The sequence below is a fragment of the Rhodnius prolixus genome, unplaced genomic scaffold, assembly GCF_049639745.1.
Source record: "Rhodnius prolixus isolate KJV_2025 unplaced genomic scaffold, Rpr scaffold_5, whole genome shotgun sequence".
NCBI lineage: Eukaryota > Metazoa > Arthropoda > Insecta > Hemiptera > Reduviidae > Rhodnius > Rhodnius prolixus.
The window spans coordinates 39,703,441-39,728,524 of NW_027411624.1; the positions used below are offsets into that span (position 1 = coordinate 39,703,441).

The following is a 25,084-nucleotide window of genomic DNA, read 5'->3' on the forward strand; positions in this document are numbered from 1 at the left end:
GTTTTTAATGCTTCATTCACTCTCTATCGTCCCCTCTCTCTAAATTATGATTTAGAAGGAGCTAAGACATTTTTATGTTGAGTGTTCAGAAGAACATTTTGGCTGTTCAGAATTCTTTTTTTACATCAGCAATTTTTACTCGCTATACTGTACCTATTATCCCCTCTGAGTCATATTTAGTTTCACTACTTTTTCCTTTATATTATATTTGCTTCTCAGTGTTTTTCTTCATCTAATTTAGTTTTTCCAAAATTTAGTTGTACAAACTCTGAGAATAATTAATGTCAATATGGAATGTGGAATATTTACCCAATTTTATCATTACTGTAAGTTCAATAATTTTTCAATTACTTTTACTTCTAAGTAGTTTAAATCTATTTTTGAGTTAGTTCTTAAAAAATCTATAGTTTGTCGTGTTTTTTCTCCTCCAGATTTGTGGTCCTTGATCTTGACTCTCTGCCTCTGGTATGATCGTGGTTTGATTTTGGAAAACATTTAGTGAAGACACTCACAAGACCTTCTTCTTCTTACCGTTCTCAAGGTTCTAACTTTTCTTCCAATTCCTTGTGCTTGTAAAGTCATTCATCACTTTTACGCCTCGTCAGAATCAAAACGGGCAAAAAATCATTCAAATAAATGTTTCGAGAACTCATGTCTACACCTAAGTTAATGCAAAATCATTTAATCGTTTATAGAAAAGGTGCCAAATTTTCTCGTATGGTACTTCCTTAGGGTAAAATTCGAACTTTAGACACAGTGTATTAATAGGTTTCGTTAGGCTGGACTTTTTTTTACACACAGCTAAGAGTTCTAGAGAAGCTGTGATGACATTACGCTTCCTTCAACCACTTTATTGCGAAAAACACATATTTCATTGACGTCAGCCGTGAAGGTTCTAGGTTTACAAGAAAGTTTAATTCAATTGCTATCATGGATTACGTCATGGTAAAGATCATTCTAGATTTGTTCTTTACTTGGAGGCAAAGAGCTATACTTTTTAACTCTTTGAGGCGCACGATTTTAAAGAAAAGAAAAGCCCTAGTTGCACAGAATTTCTTTTATTATAAAAATAAAATGGAAATAAACATTCATTTTCATTATCTTACATATGTAATCATCCCTCTCAAATAATCATCACTCTCAAAATGCGAAAAAAAGAAAAGAAAAAATTAATACCATTTCAATAGTCCTTTTTTAGTGTGGTACACTGGTATTGTATAATACCACTATGCAACTAATGCTTTATACGAGGGTCGTTTGAAAAGTCCGTGCAAAAATAAAAACTACTTAATTTTTTGGGGTAAAACTTTTTTATTTTTTAACATAGTCTCCTTTTAGGCTTATACACTTCGTCCAACGCTGCTCTAGTTTGTTGATCCCTTCCGAATAATAGGATTTGTCCAAGTCTGAAAAATAGCCATTCGTTTCGGCAATCACCTCCTCGTTTGAATAAAATCTTTTTCCCGCCAGCCATTTCTTCATATTGGGGAACAAATAGTAGTCCGAGGGAGCCAAGTCTGGAGAATAGGGGGGATGTGAATCGAGTTGGAACCCTATTTCCATTAATTTTACGACCACAACTGCTGAGGTGTGAGCTGGTGCGTTGTCGTGATGGAAAAGGACTTTTTTGTGGACCAATCGTGGGCGTTTTTCTTGCAGCTCGGTTTTCAAACGGTCCAATAACGATGAATAATATGCACCTGTAATAGTTTTACCCTTTTCCAGATAGTCGATGAGGATTATTCCTTGCGAATCCCAAAAGACAGTCGCCATAATCTTTCCGGCCGAAGGAACGGTCTTCGCCTTTTTTGGCGCAGATTCCCCCTTGGTAACCCATTGTTTAGATTGTTCTTTGGTCTCAGGAGTGTAGTGATGTATCCATGTTTCATCCACAGTGACGAAACGACGCTTAAAGTCCTGCGGATTCTTCTGGAACAGCTGCAAACCGTCCTTGCAACACTTCACACGATTTCGTTTTTGGTCAAGCGTGAGCAATTGCGGCACCCATCTTGCGGATAGCTTTGTCATGTCCAAATGTTGATGCAAAATATTATGTACCCGTTCATTCGAGATGCCCACAGCACTAGCAATCTCACGCACCTTCACTCTTCTGTCATCCATCACCATATCATAGATTTTATCAATGATTTCTGGAGTAGTAACCTCAACAGGGCGTCCAGAACGTTCAGCGTCACTTGTGCCCATATGGCCACTCCGAAAATTTTGAAACCACTTATAAACTGTTCTAATCGAAGGTGCAGAGTCACCATAATGTTTATCAAGCTTCTCTTTAGTCTCCTGAGGCGTTTTGCCTTTCATAAAGTAGTGTTTAATCAACACACGAAATTCTTTTTCGTCCATTTTTTGAAAATCACTCGACTTCCTCGATTCAAACGAATGCCAAACACAAAGAAATAGACCGATCTGGCTGAAACTTGGTGTGTGTTCTTCCAAGAGATGCTACTAACTAAACATAACCGCGATACGCGCCAGTGGTGCTATCTCTCTGACTTTGCACGGACTTTTCAAACGACCCTCGTATGATGGTCATTCAATCACAACTTTTTACCAAAACACTTTGCAGATAGTACAGCACTGTCCTTCAGCGCACTGTTCCTTGAAATGTTTAAGTTCCATGTTTTGACCCAATTGTTTGTAAACAATATATGAATTAACCAACAGCTGCATCCAAATAACAGTATGCGGTGCCACCATTTTTTACTATCGGTCAAGTTTATAATAAATATAAAAATTATTTCACTTATTTACGCATTTCCCATTGGTGCATAGCACTGCCAACTGAATGAAAAACTTTAAATAACATATTAAGCTGGATGTATGAGTAACTTCCAACTTTTCGAGGTGAGTTAAAATATCCCCACCATGCAGCAAAAGGTGGGACAGTTTTTAACCCACCTAGCCGCAATGAGTTAAATGAATACCTCTTCAGGATAAGAAAGTATCAAAGTTTTATCCTAATATTAGAATTGAAAGAATATCAGGCTACCAGAAGTAATTGTGACGGATTTACTAATGTTTTCCGTTACTGTCTTCAGAATAAACACGTTTTTTTTTTTGAATTGGACAAAACTTTGACCTACAACTTTGATTTGAAATTTTTCTCAGAGAATAATGATTCTAGGATAGTTTTTTTTTGTTTTTTTTGATAAAATGATCCTTGTCTTTACTGTATCATACTTGGAAATCTTTGCGGATCTCCTCCAATGGATAGAAATGATGTTAGATAGAAATTTATCTGTACGTTGATGTTCTAGAGAACAGGATTGGCTCTGTATACAATAGTAAATAACCACGGTCTATGTACTTCCAAAATATTGTAAAGTTTTTCTTGTCCTTTTACTAAGAAAGAACTTTACTTACACAACTAATGCCTGCCACTAGTTACGTTAATAATATGTGGGTTTGATAAATAATAAAACTCGCCTAATTTGTAAGTAATAACCTGATTTATTAACACATTACCTTTACTCACATTAACATTTACTAGCAACTAACGCTATTCATTACAGTCACCATTTACAACAGTCACAACAGTTTACTGTTACTTACTCACTACGTAACGCCACAAAACTGTTCCCCGACTGACCACTGGTCCGCACTGCACCGAATTGCACTAGTCTCTGCTACACAAACAAAGCTCTACTCACTAACTGACTAACCGCCTGACTAGCTATCTCTGAAGCACTCCGCAACACTGACTCTCTCAAACTGTCACTTCCAAAGTGTCTCTCCAAACTAACGTCTCTCCAAGACTCACTCAAAACTAACTGATTAAAACTGATTAACAACTCTAATAACTCCTTAAAACTCGATTAAAACTGAACTTCTCCAGCTGTGTCTGCCTCCTTTTAACTGCGTGCCTCCCTCCAACTGGGACTGCCCTCCTCCAACTCTCTGAGCATAAGTTTCCACGCCCTCCTGATGTTCATTGGCTGGAGAAAACATACTGCCACCACCTCAGCTGGGGCCGCTCTCCTCCTACTCTCTGTCTCGCTCCTACCTGTCAATCACTGGCTGGGAAAACACATATGCCACCACCCCAACTGAGGCCTTTCTCTTAGCTGGTGTAATGGTTTTGGAGAGAGTTGTTGGTTGTTGATGTTGTTGATTGATAACACTTTTAGTATCGGTATAAGATATTATATTTGTATGTGACTGACTGCCAAGGACTGTATACTTTACACAAGAACCGAACAGACTGACTGACGTGGCTAAACGATGTGTACAACTGAAGTGTAAGACTTTGAGCTGAATCTCGAATTGAATATGTAACGCAATATCAATATGATCTATCACTGAATTGAATCCCAGTTGAATCTCGAATTGAATCTCGAATATATTATTCTTCTTTGACTTTCCTCTTCTTCTTATATACCTTCGTCGAGCCTCCCTTCTCTGTGTGCCAAGGGGGCTGAACCTCTCCCTCTGGCTAGAGTGGATGAGTGGTGGGGTTTCACTACCCCTACGCTAGGGTGGATGAGTTGTGGGGGGTTCACTACCCCTACACTGGCTTTTACACAGGTCACTAACTCCTTGAACAATCTAGCCCTTTCCTTTCTAGTTCAGGTAGAGACCGGCCCTTTTGTCTACACAGTGGTGGCCTGATACCGACTTTGGTCGCTTAACCCCTAGAACAATCTAGGCCTTTCTTCTCTGCCACAGGTAGATACCGCCCTTTTGTTTATGCAGTGGCGGCCTGTTACTGACTTTGTTCGCTCAACCCCTAGAACAATCTAGGCCTTTCTTCTATGCCCAGGTCAACTTCGTTACAATATCATCGGCCTTCAAAAACGAACGTTGCCGAATACAGCAATATTGCCCTTCTTCTCTAATCTCTAGAAAAACACATTTCTTATAATTAGATACGAGATTTGCGTATGAAATGCGGGACAGTTTTTTTGTTTTTTTACCCTAGTGTTTTTACACACTGTAAACACATCTTTACAATGATGTCTAATGTAAATATGTGAGTAAAGATCTCTTTGTTTCTTTTCTAATTTGAACTTCTTTCTTTTCTTTTTTGTATTTAATTTATTATTTTATTGCTGTCATTACCTTATTTATTTAATTATCAAAAAAAAATCTGTTAATCCTAAGTGACGCAACAATCTTTAGAATTCTCCTCGCTGCAAGGAGCTTTTTCTTTTCATTCAATTTATTTAGGCTCATGGTCGAATTTGATTTTCCTATCGTTTAGCGTGGAGATTTCCCGTACCCAAAGCGTCAACCATGACAGACACGTCATTTTGTGAACCACTTTTCCATACTTAGGTACGTCACAAAACGGATATTTCCTGTAAAAATTCCAGAAGAGAAAATCTGCACGATTGCCTTACTACCTTCTCTTGCTGTAGTAGAGAATATAAATGAAAGTAAAAATTACTAAATAATAAATAAAATTATCAAAATATTATGTAAGATAGTTAAATGCCAGCCGTTAACTTTAAAGAGAGAATTTACCATCTTGAACATTAAGAGATATTGTAACCAACAGCCCATTATTCAATTGTGGCTATGTTTCTAGATCAGTGTTAGTGACGATCCGGAGGGGGATTAAAAGACACAAGCCTTCTTTATCGCTCACCCTCTCTCACCCTCTCTCTCGTTTTGATGAGCGGAAGTTATAACAACTGTTGTAGTTTTTGCGCTTGTTATGTTTCTCCACCAGTATATAGTTTATAGTGTTTGTGGCTAATAGAACGGATAGTTTTTAACCGTGGTTGGAATTTTCAAAAAAAAATTTATTAAATTCGAAAAGTTGAAATCGATATAAATTGAAGCGATTATAAAGTGAGAGAGAAAGAGACAAAAATGAGTTGGGAAGATTCAGAATGGGAAGATTTCGATCGATTATTGTCTGAATATCGTGCGAGATCGAGTAAACCAGATGTGGAAGTTCAAGCTTTCTATCCATGTCCACCAGATCCATTTGGATATGTCCATACGGCGGTTGGTAAAACTATTTTCTTTTCCTTTAATAGCTTAGCATAGTTTTTACAAAGTTCAATATTTGGATCATATGATTACTCTGTTTATACAATTTGAGAAATCAATGCATTTGAAAAAGAGAATGCCCGATTTAAAGTGGGATACATAGAAATGGGAACAGCATTAAAGTCAAGGCAATGCACAAGGATCGATTATGGCACCTGGCGAGTAGCTGTGGCTTTCAAGCAGATTTAAAAACTGTCTAAGATGCGCTCTTGACATTGAACCCTTCTACATTCAACCAGAAACTGCTAATGATCACTATTGATTGAATCCAGCAGACTCAAATGCTAACCCTAGTTACTGCGTATAGTGGAGCAACCTCGTAGGATTCTAAATCGATTTAGCCGGGTTAATCCGCTTTAAGGAATTAATTTAGTTAACTTCTTGCAGAAAATATTGTCTATGGTCAATTTTTTTTTTTTAAATAATTAATATTTATATTTTTTATTATTCAAAATAACATTTTAGGAACAATTGATTATTAGATAGAGAGTAAGAGTATAAATATTTAATTTAAACTGTAAATGTAATAATAAACAAAGGCGCCACGCTAGCCGAGTGGTTATAGGCTAGACCCACAAAGCTAAGTTGTGTTGGTGGTTAGTAGGTTCGATTCCCGGTCTGGAGGCCTTGGATTTTATTTGATGTTTAATATGAGATATTATTGATAAAGTATGTTTGCTAATCGCCTCCGTCCACGACACCTAATTTGGTAGTTGGACGTAAGCCGGCCTGAAATAATAGGCAATTACTTCACTTTTACTAATAAACAAAATGAATCGTCAGACTGTTATTTTCTAAAAAAAATGAGCAAATGTAATCATTTTAATTCAAGGGCTTATTTAATTATATTTATTTAGTGTAAATAGTAAATTGGAGCAACACTTAAATATAAGAGGAATCTTCCAAATAACTATCTTATCTTATCAAATCATTTTTTGTTTTGTTTTTTTAAAAATAAAACGCTCTAGACAATTTTAAAAAAGCAAAAGAAAATATGAGTTGGGAAGAATCAGAATGGGATGATCCAGAATGGGACGATTTCGATCGATTGTTGTCCGAATATCGTGCAAAAACGCGTACTCCAGTCGTGGAAGTTCAAGCTTTTTATCCATATCCGCCGGAAGCTTTTGGATATGTCAGTACGGAGGTTAGTAGATTAGTTTTTGTTTTTTAATATCTCGCTCTCTCTCAAAAAAAAAAAGAGGGGGAAGTTGTAATTTCTTTAATGAGAAATACTAGTTCAGGAGAATTCTGGGCTTTAGAAATGTCAGTGTCACTTGAAGGAGCAATAATCACCTGTTTTATAAACAATTTTCAATTCAAGTAGACGTCACTATGAGAGCTTAATAATAAAATAAAGCAGTGAGCTTGGTAAACCTTTATTATAGCTAAGCCCTTTACTTACTTACTTACTATCTGGTGCAACAGCCCTTAAAGTAGGACCTGGACCTCCTCAACATGCTGCCTTTCTTCTTGAGGATTTGTAACAAATTAATTTTTCCGGGACAGGGTCGTTAGCCCTGCGCCCAACCTCTAACCTGGAGGACCAGGAACCTTGAATTCGGAGTGCTCTATTCTTAGAAGAGTTGCCGTCACCTTAGCTAATGAGTCTCTTCCACCAATTCGCGGTATATCTTCTAACTAGACCTTTGGACGTTGCCGTTGACCCAAACGTGAGAGTTCTTTCGCCATCATCCATACTACGTGACCTGCAGCCGTCAGCGTAGATTGTAAACCGTTTAGCCGCAATACATTGCGTTTCCAGGGGCACTACGTGGAAGCGGTCTACTTCACCCCCAGCTAAGCCCTTTATTATAGATAAAATTCGTCTATTTTTTTTTGCAATTTAAATTCAAAGATACGTTACACTTGCTGGGTCGTTCACCTATTTCTAAGCCAAAGAGATTGAGGTATTTTAGAAGACATTGTCGCAGGTGGTAATGAGAATTCTACCATTTATTATGTTCACCTATAAAGTGGTTCAAGTCAGTGTTGATACCTTTTTTGGGTAATTTTGTTTTTTCTCTTATAATGTATCCATTTTATCTACCCATCTGATATTATTGGAAGTAAAGAATAGTTTAGGAAGGATGCTGAGGTTCTTTATGGCTACACTATTTATGTAATACTTGTAATGTAGTAACCAAAAAAAAAAAAAAATTATTTTTTGCAATTCCACCAAAATATTCTGCAAGGAATAAAAATGGTTTTAATCAATTTGCGTTCTATTGAAACACGCGTTTAAAATAAAGAAACTGACCAAAGCTCGGAGATGAATCAAGGCTAAATTATAAGATCAACTGGCTGACTCACTGGTATATCTGTATGTTGTGCAGCTGAACGGGGCAGAAATGTGAGAAATTTAACTGTCGCTAATGGAATTAAAAATCTTCCAGACACTCCAGATGACGACAACAGTTTAAATTACTTTGTTTAGACATACGCATTTTTTTTTAACTTTTTTTTTTTTTTAAAGAATATGTGTTATGGTTGATTGTTTTAACTTGAAATATATTATATTTTAATATTTTGATATATTCACTCCTTAAACTGGGACGATTCTTTCAAAATTGTGGATAAAATTTGTTAAAACAGATTTTTTTTATAATGGGCAACACAAAGTGTGCGTCTAAAAAAAATATTCTAAGTTGTTATGTTTTTAGAATTAGGAAATAATAGATTTTTTTTTTTTCTAATTTGTAGATGATCTTATGAACCAAAGTGTCTAAAATTTGGGTCGTTTTAGTCAAAGTTGTCTAAATTATCTACAATCTCCTTCTAAACTTCGTATTATGCTATTTGCAAAGCTGTACTGTAATGGGGGGGGGGGTTTCTATTGCTATGTCCTTTTAGTTTAACAGGAGTATAAATATATAGTAAAGTCAGGCGCCACGGTAGCCGAGCGGTTAAAAGACGACCCGCAATGCTAAGATGTATTGTTGGTTTAGTGGGTTCGATTCTCGGTCTTTAGGTCTTGGATTTTATTTAGTGGTTAATATGAGAAATGTACAGTAAAGTATGTTTGATAGTTGTCTCCGTCCGCGGCACCTAATTGGTTGTTGGACGTAAAAGCCTGTCTGAAAAAGTAGGCAATTACTTTACTTTATAGTAAAGTCATAGTATAGGATAATATAGTTTTCATTTATCCGTTTTAGCAAGCATGTTTAATTGGTAACCCTGACCGGTTTCGGATTCTTATCCATCAGCTTTAGATTAATCATTTTGAGAATTCAACTTCATTTATGTTTTTCGTCCTTACATTTCATTTGCTGACCAATCGGATTGCTGCGATAGATAGATGGATGGACTTAGATGAGAAGCCCTCGTTGGACTGGCGCCTGTTTATGCTACTTTAGATTCCTAGGCAGTGCTGCAAGTTTATTTGGGAGTCCTGCGACGAGACTTGTATTTGGGGGACTGCTGGCTAAAGATTTAAAAGTGTTGTAAATTTAGCTGCACTTGAACAAAGTTCCGCAGCTACTTATCTGAACACAAACGACCTTCTCTCATTCATCTTCTCAAGCTTCTATCCCTGAAATTTTCTTGTAAACTCCGCAAATAAGTTGCATATTAGTACGAAATATTCCAGGAATTTTGACCATTAGCCATGAAATAATTTTCGAAATACTTTTCAAGGATAATTGCTGCAAATGCTCATTTCATTATTATTGGTATGTTTAAATTGTTAATAAAGATATGTAGTCCAGGGTAATCTAGAGCATTTACATTAATTTAATGTATTTAGTATATAAATTATGGAAAAGAATTTAGTAAAATGTGTTAACCCATTTTATTTGGCGTTTATTAAGTAATAAATGCTATTAATAGAATAAATTAATTTTCATTTTTTTATTATAGAAGTTATTAAATAATTTGGGAACTATACGTGACTACAGAAAATCTGTTTAGGTGGCATTTTATATTTCAGCTTGGTTATCCTCTTTTTTTTACTGAATCAAACTGATACAGAACGATTCCAATGACTTATAAGGGATTAGGACATTCAGTTATTATTTATGGTAAGCTGGACTCTCCTATTGGTTGTGCTAAGTCCCTCATTAGAGGTCGTGTAAACAAAAGCTCATTCTTAAAAATGCGGGAAATTGATATAATGAGAAATTTGTGGGTCTCAGAGGTTATACGTATGTACATAAACAACTGTGTAGCTCTAATCAACACCATTCAATTAAATCGTAACACGCACCCAATGATTCAGCACAGTACCACTGCCAAAAAGAAACGAGGTCCATACGATTATTTCTGTTCACTGATTCTGCCAGTTATTTTCTTAATTTCCTGTACAATTTGGTAAAAAATCGCACATTTCGTATTTCGTCAACTAACTAATCGCATTATATAAAATATTTCGTTGTCTAAACCAGTCCAAACCTGCAAAAAAAATCCTCCTGCAATAGTATACTGATTTAAAGAGAATTGATGGACCCTTTTTTCGTACTCAAGGGAGATGCTGGATCATGAACGCAGAACTTCCTCTCTTACCGACAGAAAACAAATTATTTGTAAAAAAAAAAAAAAAAAAACTTCAATTAACAGCGTTTATTTGAAACAGTTTAATAATTATGCAAATAATACTGATATATTTTTTTTATATTTGTTTTTACACAAAAATTTACAGGGGGTAGAGACAGAAGAGTGGAAAGAAACTATATCATCAGTCACGCTTTGTAATTATTTTATTTGTTCCATGTCTTTGTAGTTATAGCTTTTGTAATTATACAGCTGGAATTGTAAGAAACTATCAAGTTCCTCCACTATTCCCAATCATGGTGATTATTTAGTTTTCCTTCTTATCCCGACACAGTCGCAAACGGACCGTAACCAGTGATGCACTGTCGTCAAATACCAATAAGATCGGATATCATATACTTCCCATTATGTTGGTCACAATTTTTGGTAGGTTTTGTTAATTTATTTTTTTAAAATTAATTTATTGATTAATGTATCCAGTAAAATGTTACTTCCGCTCAACCGATTTTCTTAATTAATGATTTCCTATTAAAACAACTATTTTCCCTTTAACAACTAACTCAGGCGTTATAGTTTAAATTTTCATTCTGTTCCTGCAGACAGTTTATCAATCTTTACATCTTTAGAATGACTGTTACAATCAAATCAATCTATTTACTGAAATGGAAATGTCTTAGAAGTTTTCTTTTATTTTCCACAGTGAGTAGAAAATCAGGTCTTCATTCGTGGGTAGAAATTTGATCAGTGGTGTTTCTGTTGCAGTGTTACTGTTATTGAAATTTACCAGCCTCTGGAATAATTTCTGACCACAATTGTTTGGTGGGGGGCAACATGATCAGTAGCGTTTTTGTCATTGAAATCTGTATTTCCTATATCCTTACGTGAGATGTATATAGTATAAATTAGTTTAAATATGAGTGATCTTATATAAGTCCAGTGAGACGTTAACATTGTTGAATATGAGTGTAAGATAGTCCTATATAAGTCTAGAGAGTGGTCAACATGGTTCAATATGAGTGTAAGGTGGTCCTACATAAGTCTAGTGAGTCGTCAAAACGGTTAAATATGAATGTAGAAATTGCATATGAGTTTACAAAAATTGCCACGAGAGTTCTCCACCGGATGGAGTATAAATTAAGCTTACAGCCTATGTAATGGCGGCTTACTAGTCTACAATGTGCCCAATTCTCTTTTATCCATTTCACGATTAAACATTAAAAATTCTCGACTTTTTTGTAACTGTTGACTATAATAGTGTAAAACATGAAGTATTGTACCAAAAAAAAATTTATTTATCGCATATTTAAAGGAATTTTTTTTTCTTGCTTAAATCAAAAGTTTATCAAATACCTATGGGAGAAATGTTGAGAAAAATTTTTTAAATTAAATATTTCATTGAATTTATCAAGTTTAAAGTATTGGCCAATCACAGTGCAGTACGGTTGCAGACTGTGGGCGGGTCACGCCCATCTCTATGATAATCACGCCCCGTCCAATGAAACCAATCCATGGCTGGTCACAGCATATTTAACAATGGTAGTTCAATAACTTTCTCTTATTTTTCAAAATCTTTCATTATTTTCTCATATTTTATTAACTATATTTGTGATTTTAGAAATAATATTAATCTCACGAAGATATTGAGAATAAATGCTGCTTACAAAATTATTTTTTAAAAAATCATTCTTAATTTTCAAGAAATTTTTCATATGTATGTTAAGATCGTTTTGGAATAGTTCTTGCCAATATTAGACTGTTTTACTTTACTTTCTCATGGAAAGAATCTCGTATGAACACTAATTAAAAGTACAATTAATTTCACCGATTAAAATCTGATAAAAATTTAATTAAAATTTCTGAAGAAATTGTATTTTTAATCAGGGCCCATACAGTTACTTAATCATTTGTTTTATTGTGGTTGTCCCCGAACTTTTGTCGTGTGATATTGCTGCTCCCCTTTTAAGTTTCAACTTAGTTTTAAGTTGAAAAACCTATAAAATGAGTCCGTACTTTTCTAAGGCACTTTAGACAAGCTTCATCTCTTCTTTTTTCCAGATCTGTCTTAATAACTTTTGGTAACTCCAAGTTGAAATATCAAATATTTACTTTCTACGATTTCCAACGAACTTACTCACTCACCCTTCTATTATTAGCAGTATATCGTTACCTCCACTCGCTTTTTCAATTTGATGCTTTGTGTGAGGTTTGAACGACTTAAAACTAATGTTAGGAATGTTCTTGTAAAGTAAAATTGTGTAGTAAAAATTCTTTTACAAAGTAATGTATTCTTCTAAAATTAAATGTACTCATTATTAGTGGTAAATAGACAAATTTATTAGATATTTCACTACCGATAGGAGAATAGAATTTCCAATTTCTTAGTACATGTTTCTGATTATCATATTTGTTACATAAGAAAGTCTGAAAACCAAATAATTTTTTTAGGTTTATTTCTGCTCTAAATATTTTTAGTTTTTCAAATATTTCAAGAGTTTTAATGGTGACAATATGTTTTTTTCCATATTTTTCTGAGTTTATCCATCAAATAGAATACAGGCATTATTTTACTGAAATAATTTTCAGATAATCTCAGAAAAGGGAAATTTTTGGTTAAATGGTACTCCTAATGGAGGTAATTTGACTGTTAACTCTCAGTTGGGTAGTTCAAGTAGAACGCAGCGGGTGGCCATGTTCGATTTTCATTTTTTTTGGCTGGTGTTTTCATATCATTGTCACACACAAATCTCTTTTTCGGTTTCAACGGACTCCAAAACAAGAATTTCTGGCTAAGACTCAGTTTCGGAAAGTGAAATAGTCACATTGTTTCCTGTACAAAAAGTATAGACTAGAATTGAATGAATAGAATTTTCAGGTTATAGTGTTTCGATTGTATTTGATGTAATACGTTTTGTGATGTGTTTTTGGCTCTTGCTAGAAGTTAGATTTAACATTATTGACGCAAGGGAAGAACCAAATTAGATGAGATGATCAAGGGATTGTTCCAAAGATGTGGAACTCAACATTTAGGCTCTTAAATTCACTAGACAACCAATCAGAGGGTTGGTCTATTGTAGCACTTACAGACCTTTAGAATCATAAATCAAGAGATTAACCCAGTGTTTGTAATGGTTGAATTCATCCTGAAGTTTGAAAGTAGATTGAAGAAGTCTATGGTGTGTGGAAGACGTCGGTACAGGCATGATACAGGTCGTAATAGATTAATTGGTTTCTAAAGGAAGGATCATCGGTCGAACGCTGAACATGAAAATGATTAAACCTAAACTCTAGAGACAAAAGAATAGACTTACTATTTCTGTTTTAAGTACTCATAATAAATTTGGATAAATTCATTTGAAGCAATAGCGTAAAATATTTTTTTGAAAGGAAGGCCGTTCGATCAGGTCTCTTCTCGCATCTGGTCTCACATTCCAATCATTTCGAGATATGCCAGACTTGAACCTTCAAGATATATAAAATGTTGAATGGGTAAGATTTTTGTTTGTAGTTTTATTTTTTTCTAAATGCTTTCAGAGAAACTTTGTATTTTAGCTATTTGATTGTCCTTTATAATAAACTTTTTCTAATTTAATTTTCTTTTTTTCCTTATTTCACAGATGTATGGCAGGTATACGAAGGAGCTCGGTGCGTATGCGAAAGAAGAAGCGAAGAAACACAAAAAGAAGAAGAAAGAAGACATAGATTTAGAGACTAGCGATGAATTAATGAGATCCAGGTATAAAGGTAGATGTCGTGGGAGATTCTTAAAAATTGTCACCTGGTTTTGGAAGCATACGTTTGCAAGACTTGGAGAAGACTGGGTATTCTTAGCCTTACTTGGTCTTATAATGGCGTTTCTTAGTTTTTTTATGGATCATGGCATTAGTATGTGCAATAAAGGTAATTTATGTTGTATTTATAGCATCTTTTAAAAATAACAGCTTGAAACAAAAGTAAAAATTTAGTTTTTTAGTGTGATTAATTTTAGTGTAATGGATTATTCGTCAATGAAATCTGTGAGAAATGTCAACAGAAAGCTAAAGACTTGTAAAGTTGTATACCAGATATTATTTTTTATTATTTTTAAACTTGGATCTTATAATCGTTTGTTTCATGCTGCTACTGCTACTCATCCACTGTACCATTACCATTAATACCATAATCACCATTAGCTTATCAACTTAAATAACTATTTTCTTTGTGAAAATGAATTAATTAATGAATTTCATTAATTCAAGGAAGAATATGGTTGTACCGGGACCTAACAACTCATCCAGTCGCTCAGTATTTTGCTTGGGTTTCACTTCCCCTATGTCTCATCTTATTCTCCGCTGGATTTGTTCACATAGTTGCTCCTCAGTCAATAGGTAAGAATAAAAAATAATTTTGGCCAGCATAACTGTAACTATACTTTTAAGACAACTCTTAATTTGTCAAACTTGAGCTGATAATCATTTTTCTTTTCTGATAACTTGAAGATGTAATCTAAAAAAGATGACTGATGTTATTAGGGTCTGGTATACCGGAGATGAAGACAATTTTACGAGGTGTAGCGCTAAAAGAGTACCTGACATTTAGAACATTGGTTGCCAAGGTTATAGGACTGACAGCCACTTTAGGCAGTGGTCTACCACTTGGCAAGGAGGTTTGTATCTTTCAATATTTTATATATATATACTTTTTTTTCTAAAGAGAACTAAATTTTTCTAAATAAAGTATAGTATGTCTAATAATTCTTTTTTAGGGCCCATTTGTACATATAGCTAGTATCGCGGCCACTCTCCTATCAAAACTAGTCACTTCTTTTCAAAGTATTTATGAAAATGAATCTAGAAATACTGAAATGTTAGCAGCTGCTTGTGCAGTAGGCGTGGCCAGCTGTTTTGGAGCACCAATTGGAGGTGAGTTGATTTTTTTTTCAGCAAAATTTAAATTATTGTTTGAATACTGAGGTTTTTCGTTTTTTCTGTTCCGTATTGCATAGTGTACTATGCAACTTTTTCCATACGCGCCTCACCAAATTCTTTGTTTCATTCTGTCTGGCAAACCATTTGTGGAATCCATGGATTCCACTTTGTTTTATTGAAAAGAGGTGTTGCACTCGTGCCTTCTTAAATATCTTATAACATCTTATTAAAATATCTTAAGTTATTTCTGATTCATTATTGTTCTGATTGTTACATTTTCAAAAGGTGTTTTATTTAGTATCGAAGTAACAACAGTCTACTTCGCTATAAGAAACTATTGGAGGGGCTTTTTTACTGCAGTTTGTGGTGCAACAGTATTTAAACTTCTTGCAGTCTGGTTTCAAAAAGAAGGTAAGCCTGTATGGTTATTACTTAATTTATTTGTAAATTTTAAGCTGGGAAATACTTTTAAATAAAAGTCGACGATACACAAAATATTATTTAGTGTAAACATTGCTTTATTTTTATTTAAGTGATGTGAACAACAAAACAAAAAACTCTCATTAGAATCATTCCCTCAAGTTTCTTGTAATTCTTAAAGTTCAGATTTAGAAGAGATGAAGAGGGATGAAATAAGACTTTTAAATCTTTTTATCAAAAATGACAAAAGAACAACTTATAATTAGATCAGAGCTAATCATAGGGGTTATGGAGAGTGATAGTGATATTTATTTTGTTCGGAACAAGAGAATTAGACTTTTCTTTTTCATGATAAATCTTACGATCGTCGAAGGTTTCAAGGATCAGGACCTTCAAGATTTCTTATAAATGGAGAGTTTATCTGCCCGCACAGAGGGAGATCAAAATTCAATAATCTCTTGAGTTTCCTTCCACTTAGCATAAAAAAGTTGCCCCCGTTAATATTAAAACACATTTTATGAACACTTTAATTTATATGAATCAATTCAGAGAAATATCCTATATATAATAATTCGTTCTATTGCAGACACAGTGAAAGCTTATTTTCAAACTAATTTTACAATGGAGTTTCCATTTGATCCTCAGGAGCTTCTAGTCTTTTCACTGATGGGGTATGTAAAGGACGATCTCAAAAATAATTTATTTTTATATGAGATAAAAGTATAGTAATAAACAAATATTTCTTATTTGTTTAACTAACTTTTGTCAATATTTCAGATTAGTTTGTGGACTCGGAGGAGCCCTATATGTGTGGTCGCACAGACAGTATGTTCTGTTCATGAGAAGAAATAAAAAGATGAACGCGTTTCTACAGAAGAAGTACGTGAGTATTCAACTTTTTAACAATTTTATTTTTTAATAATTAAATTATATATTATCTTACCATAACTGGATAATTTCTGCTGCAATAAATACTACGCTGAGATTAGATTTCTTAAATCAATTTTCATGAGCCGCCTCTTTGAGCAGGCAAGAATAAACTACATATGGACAAGTCGTTTTTCAAATTCCAAATTTAAAGTAAATGTTTACAAAAACTATTCAATAAAAATTACATCAGCCTTCAATAAAATTAGTTATTATGCATCAGATTTTTAGATATCACCAGGAATGGTTTTCGAGAAAACTGAAAATACCTTTCAAAACAAATTTCTACATACAGATAAAATCTATTCGTACTGCTATAGAGAAACATTGATCCAATTTTATTTTCTCTTAATAATAAATAACTTTAATAAATAGTGAAATGTTAGTAATAAGTAACTATATATATTTTTTTTACAGCCGTTTCTTATATCCAGGAATTGTTGTTCTTATCTCTTCTTCAGTGTCATTTCCACTTGGTCTAGGAAGATATATGGCCGGTGATCTTAACACCCATGATCAGGTGAGAAAATAATAGAAAAATGATATAAAAATATTATATATTTATTGAAATCTGTCATTTAAACTAATAAAATTATTGGAAAATTTACTTGTTAGGTAGCCGGCCTTTTCAGTAATTTCACTTGGACAAAAGGAGAATTCACGGTAGAAGAATCAGAAGTACTGAGGCATTGGACAACTGATCATACAGATGCTTTTGTTAGCCTTACTGGTTTCATTATTTTCACTGTGAGTGTATTATTCTAAAGCCCTGTACTGTTGATCTTAATTTCCGTGAAATTTTATCAATTTTCATATGAAAATTCGTGTTAAGGGCAGTTTTCGTGGTGGGTTTGTGATGGAAAGGCTTCTCTCTAAGGATTATTTCAGTGTAATGTTGGGATTTAAAAATTGGTTAAATATATATTAGTAAAATATTATACAAATAATTTGAAGAAAATTTACAAGTTAAACGAGAGCCTCTGCAGTTGTTTTTGCTGCTATACTCCACAGCAAATAATGTTGCGGATTCACCGACCTATTGTTCATTATCTCGAGCACAACTAATGGAATCTTACCAGAATTCTATGATTATTTTTGAGTGGCCTTATTATGTGAGGATGACATGTCTTAAAGGCCTTCTGCCAAACAAAATAAAATCCACAATTATTTTCTCACCAACCTTGAAGATGTGCTTAATTTTGCTTACTTAATTTTTACAGTTTGTTTTCTCTATTATTGCATCAACAATACCAGTACCAAGCGGTAGTTTTATACCAGTATTTAAGATTGGCGCTGCGCTAGGTAGGGTAGCAGGAGAACTAATGCACATAGCATTTCCTAAAGGTATATACCATAAGGAATTCATCACCCCAATCATTCCAGGTACAGTATTTCATTTTCTTTTATTAATTAATTAATTACCAGTTTAAATAAAATAAAACTTGCATAATTCAAAAGTTTTTTTTAATATAAACTGCTTGCCATAAATAAATTCTCTTGAAAATTCATGTAACTGCAATTTTGGAATGGTACAAATATGCAAATTTTAAAGATGGATTTTGTTAGTTGCTTCAGTTATGTGATGCTTTTAGATTACTGAAAAAATAACAATATTTTGCCAAAGGTGGATATGCTGCAGTTGGAGCGGCTGCTTTTTCTGGCGCTGTCACACATACTATTTCCGTATCTGTCATTGTTTTTGAAATGACAGGACAGATTACCCATATTATACCTATAATGGTAAGTAATAAAAAAAACTTAATTGTAATGAAAGAACAAGAAATCTCATGAAATATGTTCATCATATTAATTGTGCTTCTGTGGAATTAGAACATACACTACCATTCCAAAATTCATCATGTGTCCAATAAGATATCCCGAAAAAAAATAACGCTGGATTTTAAAGAGAAATTTTTATTTGAATCAAGATTCTCTGCATTCAAATAAATCGGAACAATAACAAATCTCCTTTCTAAGCTCTTCCTTAAGAACCTTGAATCTCCTAACAACCCAAAGTGCCCTAAAAATAAATTCCTTTCTTTTTACTAACGCGATTTGTTATAGCTATCTACTAACGTCTTGGTACTCTACAAGGACCAGGGCCTCCTCGACAGTCCTTTTATCACTCATTCCTATTCGTGCGAGTCTCCTCCAAAGTAGCAATGATGTCATTCTCAATTTATTCTACCAAACTAACCCTCCATCCTGTACTCTCCAGGTCTGTCCATTCAAGAATGTTTATTGAGTAGTTTTCTTCAGACTTACTCTCCCCATACCCAACTACCTTAGCGGAGCTTTATTATTAAAGATACTAAATCCGGCTCGTTAAAAACGATTCCCTGAGTTCTGCGTTGATTCTTACAACTATTGCATCACGTTAAATCTATACATCACGTCTTTTCGCACAAAGATTCCATAAAAGCTTACTTTTATTCCAATACATTTAGTAATTTCTCTTTTTCTTTCCCAAGTACCCAGGTTTCTCTACCGCAGTTTACCACGGGTTTAATGATAATATTATACTTTTAAAACGACCTTTTTCTCAATTTAGTAGGCTCCAGAATTTCAATAGCTTTCGGAGAGCAAAGTAATATCTATTTTCTGTATTAATTTCTCAATGACTTGTCCTACCAATTATTTATACTCTAGCTGTCTTAAACTAGTGACTATCACAGCAAACATTTCGTCTTCTTCTCGGCTATTCGTCGACATTTATTGTCATTTCGCTAAATCGTTGAGATCTTTTACGTAAGTTGCACTTGGTTTGCCTTCATGGTTCCTGCCTGAACAAATACGAGAAGATAGCATCTTCTGAAGTATTTCAATCTCTTGACCACCACAAGAATGACACTCAGTTTTTCTTTGCTTAATATCCAATTATTAATTCTGTTTATTAATGAAGGATTTAATTATTACAGATAGCTGTGTTAATTGCAAATGCTATTGCCTCATTATTACAACCATCGTTGTATGACAGCATAATCTTAATAAAGAAACTACCCTACCTACCGGATCTTCTTCCCTCTAGTTCAGGTACTGACATAATTTTCTATTTTTTATTTTCGTAAGGGCAGAAATTGGGATCGTGCAGATTTTTTTTATCTGGAGTTCTCACCAGAACGATTTTTAAGTATTTTTTTTACGAATTGATCCGTTGGTGTTTCTGAATAGATTTTTGGGAGTTTGAAGCAGGAAAATCCATCTTAAGGAGAGGGGATTGATTATATTTGCGTTTAAAATGTCTTGGGCGAATTGTTAATTTTAATAGAAAATAATTTGATAAAATTTTGTTGAGCTGAACTTCCACTTCGTTGCATAAATTTTGTGGTCCTTAGAAATGTTTTCCTTGTAAATTTTAAGAAAATTTAATTGCATACGTTGTGGTTAGAGGAAGTCCTGTGAGCGATTGCATCAGATATTATTACAAGTTCATATTATATATATTACTTATTTTCAGAAACTTTAAAGAAACATTATTGTTTCTTTTTTAGGAATTTATAGTGTTTATGTAGAAGATTTCATGGTGCGAGATACTAAATTTATTTGGAATAATATGAGTTATCATGAATTGAAAGCAGTACTGAAGGAAAATAGGAATTTAAGGAGTTTTCCACTAGTTGACAATCCAGGTAAATCATTTGAAGATATATTTTTTTAAAGTAATTGCCATCAACTTATATATTGATTTCGTCCCATCAAGGGCAGCTTGCTTAGTGATCTAACACCGTGACCGGAATTTTTCATTTTTTCAAGATTTTTTTCGAATGATCGCAAAAATATTCTTTAAACTTTGTGTTAGAAGAAAATTTCTTCGCCACCTAAAATGACATTTGGGAAGTAATGTGCAGTTATATAATCCAGATAATACTAGAAATAATTAAATATGTTTTATAATTCGGAGTTCGCGAATATGTATAAGTTAAAATACTTATGCTGTCGTGAGAAAAAGTCCTTCAGTCAGTTTTTTTATTTATTTTTAAGCTTCAAATGTATCTCTAGTTGAACTTATTTTTTATTTTTTTCAGCGAATATGATTTTATTAGGTTCAATTCAAAGACTAGAACTAATAAAAATTATAGAAAAACATATCGGAAGGGAAAGAAGGTTGCAAGTTGTGGCTCAATGGCAGAAGGAAGCCCAAGAAAGGTATTTCTAGCTTTTATTTATTTATTTTTAGTTTTTTTTACAGAAAATAAATAATAATTTTAAATTTATTAGGGCAAGAGAAGAATGTGAAAAAAGACGTAAAGAAGAGAAACTTAGGCGACCTTCCAGATTTGAAGTAGTTCCAGCTCCAGATATATTAAAATTGAAACAACAGTCAGCCAGCAATCTTAATATGCTCTCTGATAGGGTGAATAATTTTGAAATAGAATTCATCTCTAGTTTATAAATTATAGTGTAGAAATGGACATTTAATCTTTAACGACACCAGATAACTGAGCGCTTACGGACGAGGCTCGCAAAGCTAAGATGTATTGTGGTACTGGGTTAGATTCCCGGTCGAAGCCTTAGATTTTATTTGATGATTAATAGAAGAAATTCATAGTAAAGTTAACGAGCGTTAGTTACCTCCATTCACCCCTAATTGGTAGTTGTTATTGCTATTATTTCTTCCTAACAAATTTCTAATTTTGTTGTAGCCCCAATATAATCCAGTATTTGGTACCCAGCCAAAGAAATCTATATTAAAGAAGACGAATTCATTCAATTTGCGACATGCCAGTCCTTTACTACTAACTCCTTCAATCACACCATACACTACCGTCACCGGAGCTGAGAGCAGGTTAGCATTATCTTGACAAAGTTAAATTTATGGTTTTAATGTTTTACCAAGTCGTTTTCTTTAATTTTATCAAAGTTCTTTTCATTCATTTCAAGAGTTGAAGGATTAAGGATTTGATTTCCATATAAAATATTTCTGCCAAACAGTAGATCATCTCTAGGCCTCTTGCTCTGTCAATTTGAACACCTCTTCGCCTGAATTAGGACTTAACTCACGGTTAACTGTTAAAGTTAGCCAGTGTTTCTGACAACTAGCAGTATTCTTTGTTGGAAAATGTTTTAAAAGACACACTTTGGACATTGTCGATAAGTCCCTATTAGATTATCCGCCTTATTTGATAATAGTAATAATCAGTATATCATTATTTCCACATATTTATTTCATGTATGATATTTTTACCAAAGTATTCGTTGTAATTGTTTCTTCTTTCGGTAGGATTCGACTTGCTTTCGAAGCTATATTTCACAAGTCAACAACACTGCAAGATGTAGAACCAAGTGGAGGAATTAATGATGATAAATCTGAAAGAGCGAGCCTTACACCAAATGTTACACCTTGTCCTTCCTTACCTCCAAGTCCTGGCCCAAACAAGAAAGTGCAATTAGTAAGTATATAAGTTAATCTTGTTAAATTAGTATTTCTTTTGCCCCCGCTTGCTAATAAATTTTAGCTAATAATACTCGTTTTAGCCCCGAGAACGTGTTATTGATATGTCGCCTGAAGATCAAAAACAATGGGAAGACGAGGAACTATCAAGAGGTGTTAGTTTCTCAGATTCACATATTGATCCATCACCTTTCCAACTTGTGGGACGAACATCTCTATTGAAAGCTCATTCCATTTTCTCTTTAGTTGGAATAAATCATGCTTATGTTACAAATATTGGAAAATTAGTGGGAGTTGTTGCTCTCAAAGAGGTGCGTATGCTTTTTCTTTTTATTAACACCAACGTAGAATCTGAACTTAAGTTTTATTTTTCCCACAATATACATTCATGATTTGGTTTTATTTTCGAAAAATTATAGTTAAGAGAAAGTTCACTCTTGCCTTGCGAGCTGATTATACATGTTTATTGCATCCGTATGCGGGAATTGCCACAGTTTTTTTAAAATTTTTTATAACATAAGGATGCAACCCGAACTCTCAATCTTTTTAAAACTAATTGAAACGTATCGGGTTGAGAGTGAGAAAATCTTATTACATTATAAATTATGTAAAGATTTTTATTTATTTGTTAATGTAAAAAACATAAAAATGTTTATTTGTATAGTTGAGAAAAGCAATAGAAGATTCTAATGCGGGTAATTTACCGGGCCAACAGCCTATCCAACAAGGACTTACAGCACCGTTGATCAATAATAATGAAGTTAAAACCAATAATCCACTTTGACTATGGAGCTATCATCGACAATCAATAACAGTTGACTACTTTTTCTTTTTTCACACAATTTCATTTCCTTTTATTTTTATTTCAACAACTTTTATTTATTTATTTATTTTCAAAAACTGTTTTTTTACAAGGAATTTTAATAAGTTGTTCCTTTTTTTGAGAAAATTAAGTTATAATCTTTGAGTTATTATAGTTAATATTGATTATTTTTTTGAAACATTGAAAGATGGTTTTTCCTTTGTTTGGAATGTATGGTTATTATTATTTTTGATTAATTTATTTTTTGACCGTACATTTTCATTTTCTTTTTGTTTTTGTAACAGAGACTGACATGTAACCAAAATAAAAAGGGAGAAAATACTCCTTTGGTTTAAGGATGAGTAGTTATTGTGATAATTTAGAGAGTTCTGTTTGTTTTGTTTTTTTGTTCGAGCGTATGTACATAGAAAGATGAATCAAAGAAATATATTATAAAAAATAAAAAGGTAATTACCATGACTTTATAAATTGCAAACAATTTAGAGTACATTTTGTACAATATGGTGGGGTAACTTCTTTTAATATAGGATATCTTTCTGGAATACAGTCTAAAATTACTTTTCCTTCAAAATTCTGTAATGGCATTATTTTATTATTGTTTTTATTCATTTATTTATTTATTTAAATAAATGCATTGACTCTGCCTAAAGCAGTACTTAAGTGTAGTTCAAACGTCTGATTAATGGCTAACTTAAGTAATAATGGTAATAAGTAAAAAATTACTTGTTAATTGGGAAGCAAATGATTTTACTTTTCTTTTTTTTTGAACGGGCATCTGTACTGATGTATAGTATGCCCTTTCTCTGGTACCGTATAAAGTCAGTTACCCTACTTCACTTGCTAGGTTCTCTAAAGATAAGCGGACAAGTTTCTAGAACAAGCGAGGAGCTAACATTCATAGATAATCACTCATTGGTGCCGAAGAAAAACCTCTATTTCTAAAGAGGGTATATCCCCTGAGAAAAACTCTTGTTACGCCCAGACTCCTCAGTGAAGCTCCAGAAAGAGTGGAGAGTCGGTAGTTAGAGTTGACCATTTCCTAGTGCAACGTCCCATTCTTATAGGAATTTAAAAAACTCGTAAATTAATTGTGCATGTTAATCGAATTTCTAAGAATGTTTGAAATTTTTTCTGTTGTTTGTTCATTTATTATTATTGGTCTTTAAAGTTATGGATTTTGTGAGTTTACTACTTTCTCTAGTCTAAGTGTCGATTTTTCTTTTAATTTGCTGGTCCATTTTACTTCCTTCTTTTCCTTTACTTGTCCGTAAATTCGTTATTTCCTTCTACAAAAAATTTTCTTCTACGCGTCATCTCTCTCTTATTCCTTATCCTATTCTTTTGGTTTCTTAGTTATCTAATCCAAACAACCAGGTCTACTTCTACTTTGTACATTATGTATTTATTTTATCATGGTACACGTTTTAGGTGCACGGTACTAATTGCAAACGAATATGTTAGCTGCAATTGTAGAAAGAAGATACTGGGATGTTCTCTGATGTTCGTTCTCTAGAACCGGATGTAGAGATGACGTGAGAAGGTCTCTGCCCTCCAGGCAACGCGGCCAAAAGAGGATTATTGTGCGAAATTTCCGATCCTGCCGACAAAATTTCCACTTATTCTAGAGCCCATCCTCAAGTCGTTTCGTGCTTGTTGATTCTAAATGTAGAAGATCTCACTTAACTAACTTTCGATTGAAACTTCATTCAAGTAGGAGGTCGTTTTCTTCTCTTCTTTCTCCTATCACTGCCTTAGTACGTGCTTCTTAGTTCACAGTTTCCTACTACTCATCAGATCTGAATCCATTTTCAATTTATTAAGTTGTCATATAGTGTAGCTAATTGAGTGAGGTAAATGTCAAAATGAATTGGCAAAAATTATGGAAAAGCTACCCATTTCCATTACTATACAATTACTCCAAGAAATTTGGGCGCTGCCACTTCTGGCAAAAGCATAATCTGAAGAATCTATTGCATACCTTGGGCCAGGGACTGCACAACTTATGCATATTTTTTTGGAAGAAGAGTATACACCACAGACAATTTTGTGTAGGTGTGAATGACTTTTCTGACTGAGAGTTTGGCCTCTTTGGAGAAGGAAAGTAATGCCTTGATG

General features: G+C 33.7%; 1 protein-coding gene across 6 annotated transcripts in view; it reads left to right on the top strand.

Moving 5' to 3' along the window:
• ClC-a (chloride channel protein 2) overlaps positions 1-23,076 on the top strand; it is a 63,662-nt gene extending 40,586 nt beyond the window's left edge. For 2 of the 6 annotated variants that reach the window (XM_074135647.1, XM_074135650.1), the window contains exons 2-20: positions 14,118-14,400; positions 14,739-14,867; positions 15,012-15,145; positions 15,245-15,401; positions 15,693-15,818; positions 16,414-16,498; positions 16,605-16,706; positions 17,172-17,274; positions 17,370-17,501; positions 17,975-18,137; positions 18,379-18,494; positions 19,673-19,787; positions 20,246-20,383; positions 20,780-20,900; positions 20,973-21,108; positions 21,398-21,540; positions 21,976-22,144; positions 22,230-22,457; positions 22,811-23,076. In XM_074135647.1, coding sequence (XP_073991748.1) covers positions 14,118-14,400; positions 14,739-14,867; positions 15,012-15,145; positions 15,245-15,401; positions 15,693-15,818; positions 16,414-16,498; positions 16,605-16,706; positions 17,172-17,274; positions 17,370-17,501; positions 17,975-18,137; positions 18,379-18,494; positions 19,673-19,787; positions 20,246-20,383; positions 20,780-20,900; positions 20,973-21,108; positions 21,398-21,540; positions 21,976-22,144; positions 22,230-22,457; positions 22,811-22,930 — 2,700 coding nt within the window. In that variant the 3' untranslated portion in view covers positions 22,931-23,076. Of the gene's footprint in view, positions 1-5,700; positions 5,971-6,994; positions 7,163-10,845; positions 10,930-13,677; positions 13,990-14,117; positions 14,401-14,738; positions 14,868-15,011; positions 15,146-15,244; positions 15,402-15,692; positions 15,819-16,413; positions 16,499-16,604; positions 16,707-17,171; positions 17,275-17,369; positions 17,502-17,974; positions 18,138-18,378; positions 18,495-19,672; positions 19,788-20,245; positions 20,384-20,779; positions 20,901-20,972; positions 21,109-21,397; positions 21,541-21,975; positions 22,145-22,229; positions 22,458-22,810 lie in introns of those variants that run through there. The other 4 variants (XM_074135645.1, XM_074135644.1, XM_074135646.1 and 1 more) reach the window with 4 other exon arrangements.
• The last annotated feature ends 2,008 nt before the right edge of the window (positions 23,077-25,084 follow it).